Raw genomic sequence first — 10,743 nt, forward strand, 5'->3', positions numbered from 1 at the left:
ATAAATATAAATAAACAAAATTGCATAAAATATTAAGATTTGTTTCCAGAAAATATATTTAGAATTTTTTATTTTTTTTTGTATTGTTTTGTATCCTATTGGGAATTTTTTTTCACAATTTTAATACATTTATGTTTAAACAAAGTGAAAGTTCCATTGATGTCATTGCAACTGATACGCATATCATCTAATATGTTAATCAGTAAATGAACCGATTATTTGACCAGTTGGAAAAGGGAAACTGCTCATGCTAGTTACTGCCGTTTCTGTTCTCTGATCAGTGAGCTGAAGGAGGTTCACAGCCGCTCTGAGTCTCTCTCCACTGAGCATGTGCAGCTGCAGTCTCAGGCTCAGCAGCTCTCAGATCAGCTGAAACAGCTGCAGAGGGAGCTAGCTGAGAAGGAGGTTCGGCTGCAGGAGATGGCAGGGCTGAGGAAAGAGAACGAGGACCTGCGGCTCCTCACGGCATGTCAGGAGCAGAGGGTGGCTCATGCCCACAGAGAGAAAGAACAGGACAGAACTGAGCTGACCAGCCTAGAGAGCATATTGGAATTACTACATCTGAGAGAGGTGCTCATTAAACCCACACACACACATCCTACATAAAAGTAATTACATTTGAAAATTTGTATTGCTTTGTGCACATTTAAAGGGATAATTCACCTAAAAATGAGCAAAGAGCAGGTCATATGGTATTTTAAATTGTGTTAGAGTCCCCTACAACAGGTTTAAATGCATCTAAGGTCAGAAAACATTGTAATTTTCTCAGAATATGCATTTAATATTAGAGTCATTTGCCAATGATTTCTAAACGATTCGTTCCAAGCAAGTTCGGAGCAAACCCCTCCCTAAGCCTACTCTGCTCTGATTGGTCAGCTGGCCAAGCCTGTTGTGTTTGGCACAGAGAGGAGTCCTTGAGCAAGTTAGCGAGCGCTACCATTGACAAAGCACCTTTGCATAAAACAATAATATAGTGCTCCAATCCGTTTTTATAATAATGACATAAAATACAAAAACACTAATGCTAGCTAATCGTGCCCACAGCTAAAGTTTAGCTGCTAAACTGTGAACACTTAAAACAATAATGGTGGATACGTTAGCCGAGTGCTAATGTGACTAACTGGTGAAACAATACAGTTTGTAAACCAAAATATGTCTACTGTAATGCTTGAAGAACGACAGACAAAAGACGCTCTGTGTCTTAACTTTTAATCAGATCGCAGAACAGCTGTATCACAGGTGCACCAGCCTAACTAACTCGCTCGTCTCTCCCGCATTAACCCTATAACTGCTGGTGCAGCAAAATAAACAGCAATTTCACAATGATTATAAAGTCTGTGCACTACACTACATTCTTTATTATTAAACGAAGTAATTAGAACAACGACAGTTTAATCTTTATTTATCATGCACTTTTTTGATTAACAACTTTGCAGATTGTTTTCATTAAAGGATAGCTACGTTATAAACTGCAAAAGAGATATTTTTCAAAAACCCATATGACCTGCTCTTTAAGGCCTGTTTACACCAAGAACGATAACTGTAGCGATAGCTATATTAGTGTCTACACCAACGGATGATAGTGTTCTATGTCACTATGCTTGGTCACTTTAAAGCAGAATGGATTCTGAATGGCTGTCAATGTTTTTATCATTCATCGGCTGAAAAAAAATCTTTCTGAAAGTGATTCCACCAACAGTCTTCTGTGTTTTTATGGTTGTAGTTGTGGTGTGGACTCTCTTCTGCTCTTTTCTGCTTTGTCAAAACTATATTGTTATAGTTATCATTCTTTGTGTGAATGGGCCTTTACTTACCCTCATGTAGTCCCAAACCTGTATGTCTATATTTTTTTTCAGTTTTTGAAAGTTATGGTGTGTAAAACATAATTTGACTTCACTGATTTTAGTTTTATGGGCAAAAACAGTTCTCTTCATGACTGTGTGGAATGACTTGTGTTTCAGAATCAGGAGGGTGCACTGTGTGTGAACCCTTGTTTGCTGCCCGACTTGTCTTACACAAGCACCACTGAATCTCTCAAAAACAAACCTGGTGAGCATATAACTCTCAGCACAGGATACTGCTGCCTTCCTGAGACTGTCCACTTTCATTTATTCATGCAGTTTTTTGTATTTTGTATTGTTTTACTGGACAAACTGTTACTTTAATCTCTCCCCCTGTTCATATAGGTGAACGTTATCAGAAACTGTTGGCGGTGCTTCAGATGGTTGAGAGGGAGAAGACCCGGCATGCCAGTGCCGCACAGGGCCTACAAGAGAGCCTGACTAGAGCCCAGGAGGAGATCTCCTCGCTGCAGAACTCCATCACAGAGAGATCGTCTCACTACCAGCAGCTCCACAACCAGCTACTGGACAAGGCTACACAGGCCACCTCCTTGGAGAAAGAGGTTAGTGACCCTTCAAATCAGTGTTTCCTGTACCAGAACAGTGTCATAGTAGTTTCGTTGGTACCATGAACATTTTTGTTTTTAATTGTCTTTGCTGGCTGCATGTAAAAAATGTGAACTTGAAGCAGTGAAAAAATAATCACAAATGCTTGAAGTTTGTTTGTATGTTTATGCACTGCTTTTGGAAACATTTCACATGTGACAATGATTCTTGCTTGATAATATAGTTAATCAGAATCAGAATCAGAATGAGCTTTATTGCCAGGTATGTTTACACATACGAGGAATTTGTTTTCGTGACAGAAGCTTCCACAGTGTAACAGAATGACAGTGACAGAACAAAAAACACAGATAATAAAAAATAAAAATAAATACAAAATAAAAAATAGAACAAGTAAATAAGGAATAAAAATATACAAATCGACAATTGTATGTACAGGTATATAACAATAGACAGTTGTTTTTAAGTAGTTAAGTCAAGTAATTAATTTAAAATAAAAAATGATGTAACCTGTAATCTGTATTTATAACATTTGACTGTATGTAGTATTATAGAAGTGAAATTTCACTACCAGTGCAGAAAGTATTTCATTATTCATTAAATATTAACTAATTAAACTTAAGGAATGGCATGTACTACTGTTCAAAAGTTTGGGAAGAGTACGTTTAAAGTCACCATGAAATCAAAATGCGAACACAACTTCGTTTTATGCCAAATTCAGTAAGGATGCATGAAATTGATTAAATTGGTATTATATTACATAGTAATCTTATGAATTATTGAAACATTTTAGAAAACAAAGCAACATTACAAAGGAAAAGAGACTTTACAAATTACTGAAATTGTAAGAATAATATTATTAGTACTTATATACATATATAAATGTGTACACACACACACACACACACACATATAGATATAGATAGATATATAATATACTGCACAAAAAACATAAGGGAACACTTGTATCTCTTGAGAATAGAATGTGACGGTAGTCAGTGGAAGCCAAATCAACAGATTGAGGGCTAGATTCAATATCACAGAAAATCAAAGTAAAACAAAATGTAATTATAGGCTGATCGAACTTGAATTCCATGACAGCGTTTCATAATGTAAGTCAGTAGTGTTCATGGCCCCCACGTGACTGTATGCACTTCGTACGTCTGGGCATGCTCCTGATGAGATGGCGGATTGTGTTCTGGGGGGTCTCCTGCCAGACCTGGATCAGGGCAGCAGTGAGCTTCAGGGATATCAATCTGTCCAGTTAGGAAGCATAAGTGAGTGTGATTAGGGCTGCACGATAAATCGCATGCCATATGTAATGTGCATCTTGTCAGTAAAGCCGGTTCTGTAATCAGTGGTAAATATCCATTACGTGCGTGCTTTCACATGGAGCAACATTTACTACACAGAGCCGTTGTTCACTTACAGGCTGCACAAAACCGTGGTGTGAATCAGTTTCTCCTGCTTTGGTGCAAATGAAAGTGACAACAAGAGTGTTAGAGAGGTAACAGCAGGACTAAAAAGAATAGTTTTGCAGGTGGTGGCCACAGACAATTACTCTCTCCTTATCCTTCCTGGCAAATTTTTTTTTAACTGTTGAGGACAAATAAGGGACTCATAAACAACTATCACAAAAAAATAAAAAAATAAAAATAATATCTGTGGATAATCCAGATAACAACACAGTATTAAGAATCAAGCGTATGTAAACTTTTGAACGGAGTCATTTATAAATTTAACTATAATTTTCTCTTGTGGACTATATGTAAACATCTTATGTGAAATATCTTATTCAGGTCAGTACTAAATAAAAAATAACATGCATTTTGTATGATCCCTCTTAACATTTTCCATATACTGCAAAGTATGTCTCCTCCATGGATATATACAGTGGATCATAACTGTATATATCCAAAAGGTTAGTTTGTAGAGTTAGTTTGGTTGTCCCAAGTGACACCTATCACTCTTAAGTGGGTCACTAGTTGGATCAATCCAAGTCTGTATTTGAACCAGTGAACTCTTATGAACTACCTTCATCCTGGCCAAATTCGCCCATTGGCCTCTGTCCATCATGGCCTCCTAACCATCCCCATATCTACTGATTGGCTTCATCTCTCTGTCTCCTCTCCACCAATAAGCTGGTGTGTGGTGGGCGTTCTGGCGCAATATGGCTGCCGTCGCATCATCCAGGTGGATGCTGCACACTGGTGGTGGTTGAGGAGATTCCCCCATCTATGTAAAGCGCTTTGAGTGCTCAGAAAAGCGCTATATAAATGTAAGGAATTATTATTATTATTATAATTATTTGTGCAAATAGATGAGGAGAGGCCCTTGTCCAAAACTCCCATATTCCGAAATTAACTATAATTTTTTAACTATAACCATATTCAGCCTTTAGCGAAAAAATGTTAGAAAGGAGACCTTGATCCCTCCAATAGGCATATATGCACCATCCAGAATAGAGGAGGGGAAGGAAGGATTAACATCTATGGCAGAAGACAGGGATGATTTGGAAGCCATAATTGTCTATTGTTCTAATGAATCCAGTGTAGTGTAGAGCGTTTATTCACAGCCCAATAATACAATAGAAAATTGTAGAGAGCCAAACCATCCATATTCTTTGCATTTGTTTTTTTAGGTCCCTGAAGTCTTACGATTCCATACTAATTGAGAATTAGAATTATCCAATGTGGAGAAAAGGGACTTTGGAATAAAAACAGGGATACACTAAAAAGGATATAAGAAAAACTTTATTTCTATTTTTAACTTTTATTTTTTTATTGTAATAATAGTTCACAGTATTACTGCTTTTACTGTAACTTTGATCAAATAAACGCAGCCTTTGTGAACATGAGACGTTTAAAAAATCTTACCAACCCCTAAATTTAAACAATAGTTTACCTTTCAAGTATTCCCCTCCAATTACCTATTGTTTTGAATTTTCTAGAAGTGTATTAATCTAACTGAGCAATGTTCTGTTCATTAGCTAAAAAAGAAGAGTTTGCGTGTGACTGTCCTGGAGAAACAGGTGCAGGAGAAGAGTGCTGCTTATTCACAGGCTGTAATGAAGACCAGCCAGCTTGAACAAGACCTTCTGGTAACATATACATACAAAGCATGTAATGATTTCAAGATAAAACTGCAAATCTATACTCTGTTTCTGGTGTGTGTGTGTGTTTCAGCTACGGTTGTCTCTGGCTCAGAAACAGACTGAACTTGAGGAACTAGAACAAAATGTGACTGATCTTCACACAGAGAAGCAGCAGTCACAGCAGAGAGCTACTCTTCTACAGGCCGTTGTAGATAAGCTCACTGAGGTCAGATCTCGCTTTTTATGCATACTCATTCCATGAATACAGTGGCCTTCCAAAGTCTGAGACTACATTAAAAATCTGAATCCGAATTGATCCAGATGCACTGATACGCTGTTCTACCTGCCTTATTTGCCTACCTATGCTCAGCAAATAGCGAGAGTTTGAGGCGTGGCTGCTGTACTAGCAGGCTAAACCAGATGGTGTTAAGCCAGTATGGAAAAATAAAAAGATTCCTTTACAGAGCAGATGTAAAATTGGAACATTTTCCAAAATAAACAGAGATAGACAACATTTTAATGAGGGGATTTGCAAGCTTGCAGAACTCCGGAGTCCGGACTGAACAAAAAAACTCCAGTGTTTTGAGCGGTGCGTGGATTCTGACTAACTGAAACACTTCTGATTGGCCATTGTGTTCCACAAATCAACAGATATATCTGTGATTGGCTAAAATGTTCAATGCTGCAAAAACACGTAAATACAAACCTTTGATGCTCTCCAGGGCGTAAACACAAATACACATTGGAGTCTGCTGTGAGGTGGCTGCAGAGTACTTTCGTTTTGTTGTTTGTGTTTGTTTCGTTATAAAAGTTTCATTTTTCATTCTCAACCCAGAGTTTGAAAACCACTGGCCCACCCTACCTTTAAAGTAAGAGGAAATGTGACTATTGCTTGGTCAGTAATCAAATGAAATGTGTGATATTGATCATGTGAATGTCTGTAGACATTCAGATGTTCTTGCTTCCATTCAAGCACAATATGCTGTTTGCAGGGTTTACACTTTACATTAATTTCTAATGAAAGAAAAAATGTAATAAATGATTCAATACAAAATGTTTTACTTTACTCAGGCTTTTGGACTGCACTGCAACACGTTAACTGTGAATGATGTGAGTTTGTGTAAATCTCTCACGGAGTATGTCTTCGTTCCTTGGACAGGATTTTGAGGCAAAATCTAAAAGCAGTGAAGAGGCACTTAGAAATGTTGAAGAACAAGCTGCTGACTCTGCTTCAGTGGTGAGACTGACTAACTGTTTTTTACTTTATTTGTCTACTCAACACTGTGAACAGAACAGGATAGTATGGCATTGCATTTCTTTGTCTAAAGCAATGGTTATCACCCTTTTTGTCTCACCCATTGTCACACCCCCATTGTCCAACACGATATTCAAAGATATTTCCTTATTTCTGCTGTAATTATTACAAAGCTACATTTTTATTAACAGAACCTGGCAGTGTTGATATTTAAAATTACCTAACCATGATTCATAGTTATTGAGGTAAAAAAAAGTCTCAGTTTACATCTTGATTATATCTACCTTTTTCCTGAGTAACCGATGAGTGCCGACATGATGGATTCTAACTTCCATTTGGGTGCTTTCGTGTTCCGGTCTCCATAGAAATCCATGTTAAAACAGGGTAGAAAAGATTGACTTAATTAAATTGAAACGGTGTTAAAATAATGTGTGCTCTTATCAGTTTGTGGACAAAAGCCCACGAACTATATGTGCCCTCATCTGTTTTCAATGCAGCTTACATTGGGCTGCTTCATGTCATCTATCCACACATTAAACTATGACAGGTGAGTTACTACAAAATGACGGTGACTCTGTGAAGTGTTTAAAACTATGGCGCCATGTGCTTTTTAAAACCATTTTCATAGGTTTAACATTATATTATCAGCTCGGAAAATATGTTAATTCGACTAGAAACACCACATAAAAACGTACACCATGTAAAGCAGTTCCAGTCAGGTGAAACTTCCGCATTCAGGAAAAAGGTGGATATACGTCAACATTTGCTAACACATTATTAAAAGTTGTATCTGTTAATATTATTTAATGGTACCAAATAAACATGAATTAACAATGAACAGTTGTATTTTTATTAATTAACTAATTTTAAATAAATACTGTAGCAAATGTATTGCTCATTGTTAACATATTCATTAAGGAATGTTAACTAATGGGACCTTATTGTGGAGTAGGGTTGCCCAATCCTGTTTCTAGTGTCAAGTAATCATTCAGTCCTCAAAGCAGAAAGTAGTGTAGCCAGTAAGTGCATACACTGATTATTATATAGGACAAAAACTCATGAGATTTATTGCTTTATTGCACCATACTTGGTTAGGACATGGTTGTAATTTCTGTTTTGTTTCTTTCTAGGTTAGGAACCTGCAGACCAAACTGTCCTCCTGTAAAGAGGAGCTGAGTCATTACCTCCAGCAGATGGAGGAGGTAAAGAAACATCATGATAGACAACTGGAGCTGAAGAACAGTGAGGTCGGTCACTAGGGCTAGGCACTTCCTCTTCCTGGGGAACATTATTTGAATGACAGTTAGTAGCTCCTGTTGGCTAATGTATCACTCAGTGTAGAATGTTTATCAGCTGTCACAGCTGCAGGAAGAGCTGAAGAGGAAATGTGTAGCTTATCAGAGCTCCAGTGAGGAGAACCTACAGCTGCAGCACTCTATCCAGAACCAGCACACCATGTTGCAGGAGAGCACGTTACGCATCGCACAGCTGGAGGAGAGCCAGAGTCAGCTGCAGAGCCAGGTACATACACCAGGGTTCCCATGGCTCTTGAAAACCAGGAAATATCAGTGAATTTAAAAATGGTGTTTTTCAGGCCTAAGAAAGTTGTGGAAAATTATTAATGGTGGTCATGAACTGCCTTTTTATTATTTTGTACTCTGAGGTCCCTTTATAATGTTATCAAGATTTTTACATCAGAAAAAAACACAATAATTTAGAAGTAATAGGTTATTTTCATGGTCATGCTTTTAACCCCCCTCTTCAGAACACTCTTTGAATAGGTGTGGCGAATTGTAGACTCGGAAGTAAATACCCACTGCCATGATTGGCTAACAGTTGTGTAAGTTTGACAGTACGTCTTTCATAGATGGACGCTGCTGTCATTTAGGTCAAAAACACGTAAATACTCAGTACATATCAAATGATCTGTAATAACAGACAAAGCAATAGTGACCACAGTTACACACACTTGTGTGGTGCGACATTACTGTAGAATCCAATATAGTCGGCACATCATCGTCTTTTAGTTTCAATCTTTCTGAAAGTCCCGTGTTGAATTGTGCTTTGTTTGTAAACGAATCCACGGTGAAATGACGTGAACCACTTACTGAGTTCTTACTAGTGGTCGACCGATATATCGCCAAGGCCAATATATCGGCCGATATTTGGCATTTTTCAAATATCAATATCGGCATCGGCTGATAAGTTTTGCTGTTTAGCCGATGTGTTCGAGGCGGGACTTTTATTTTGACGGTGTGGCGGACTTTTATTTTGCCGGCGCTGAGAACGGCAGCCGCAGCGCACACCGCTCACATTCTCCCTCTTGTTCGCTGTCGTCGTTCAGTTCTGTCTAATATGGATATAAGTCTATCTAATAATCAGATAGAACTGTTAAACAAAATAATTAAAATGTATACAAAAAAGTATTATAACGATTGCTTTAATATTATTAGTAATAGAAAGGCAAACATTATAATTCTTTCTCATTTGCCGTCAGCATTCAGCAAACACGCATTTATATCATTTAAACAAATCTTTGAATGACTGATTAACATTTAATTTCACAAACCTTGCAGACTTAGTCGAATCTAGTTAAGATCTTGTGAAGTGTGCATTTGTATCCTGCATGATCGCATGTTCTCTGGGTGACGGTCGATCCGTGCAAATTGAATGCTGACAGGAGGAGAGTTCAGCTTCACTGGAGACGCGCGATCGACAAACTTTAAACTAGTGATTTCAAATTATGCTGCGCTTTATGCAGTTGCCCACTGTCATATTCATGTCATTTTCATTGCGTGCTGTATGTAAAATGAGTGTTACCTTGGCTTTATTTGAAAAAAAAAAAAAATGATTCACACAAACTTCCCAGAATACTGAGTGCCCTGTTGGTTACCGTGTTTATTTCCTTTTTAATTAGATTTTTATTAAATATTTATTTATTTGTGAAAAATGCTTTGTCTTCTAAAGTATAAATGTTTATTTGACACAATTATTTTTAATCCATTTTCAAATTATTTCAAATTTCTTAAATATAAATTAAAATAAATAAAATTGTATCGGCCATCGGCCACCCTGCTTTCCAAGATATCGGCATCGGCTGTCAACAAACCCATATCGGTCGACCACTAGTTCTTACTGACGCATTCTGGAACTTCATTAAAAATAAAGTTCATCCACACTTTCCTAATGTTGGGATCAAAAGGAAGGCAATGCAAAGACGGTGTTTTTCCACAACTTCGTCTGGTTATCTGCGGAGCATCTTTATCGTTTGATTTCTGCATAGACCTGTGTTTGTCGCTCTCGTTTAGATCTCCCTTTAGATTTAATGTGAAATTGCTACTGCAGAAAAAACTGGATTTTTAGTAATGGTTATTATGTATGGCCCCAGCGTTAACTAGTCTACTCATCAGTGTTGTTTATAATGCTGAGGCTGTCTAACAGTTTACAATGTTTGCTCTCCTCAGTAGAGCTTTAAAATTCAGCATTCTGTGTAGAATTTAAATGGGTCAGATACATGTTGTGGTCTGTGCAACCTCGTGTATGTGATCCGCTCTGTGCAGTCCTGTCTCCGGATTTAAGCACACCGTGTACACTGTGGATGTTTGTGTGACACTGATTTGAAACCAGACTTCATTCACCCCAGAGTAAAAAATATTTACACTGTAGCTCTAGCTTAGAGATATCCTTAAGGCTAAGATATTCATACTAAAAGCAACAAAATTTTAAAGGGGTCCTATTATGCTCTTTTACAAAGTCTTGATTTTGTTTTGGGGGTGTACTTTTATGAGAACTTTAAAATCTTAAGTCAGTAATCTCAGTAGTGATTATACTTTATTTATTCCTGCTCTACATATTGCTCTTGTATTGAGTCTGATTTGTGTGCAATTTTTTCTTTTTAGTTAGATGTTTTCAGTTGATTCTTCTTAATGAACTGATAAAAATCAGTAAATGATTTTTAAAAATGGCTATCCAGTAATTACAAACATCTG

The 10,743-nt window shown here is 37.3% G+C and overlaps 1 protein-coding gene across 1 annotated transcript in view; it reads left to right on the forward strand.

Moving 5' to 3' along the window:
- The window catches only part of ccdc18 (coiled-coil domain containing 18), a 26,185-nt gene that overhangs the window by 4,101 nt on the left and 11,341 nt on the right, over window positions 1-10,743 (forward strand). The window contains 8 exon segments of the mRNA XM_016502226.1: window positions 282-570; window positions 1,962-2,049; window positions 2,187-2,404; window positions 5,395-5,588; window positions 5,590-5,725; window positions 6,659-6,736; window positions 7,885-8,001; window positions 8,108-8,275. Coding sequence (XP_016357712.1) covers window positions 282-570; window positions 1,962-2,049; window positions 2,187-2,404; window positions 5,395-5,588; window positions 5,590-5,725; window positions 6,659-6,736; window positions 7,885-8,001; window positions 8,108-8,275 — 1,288 coding nt within the window.

The sequence above is a fragment of the Sinocyclocheilus anshuiensis genome, unplaced genomic scaffold (assembly GCF_001515605.1).
Source record: "Sinocyclocheilus anshuiensis isolate Anshui unplaced genomic scaffold, SAMN03320099.WGS_v1.1 scaffold718, whole genome shotgun sequence".
Taxonomy (NCBI): domain Eukaryota; kingdom Metazoa; phylum Chordata; class Actinopteri; order Cypriniformes; family Cyprinidae; genus Sinocyclocheilus; species Sinocyclocheilus anshuiensis.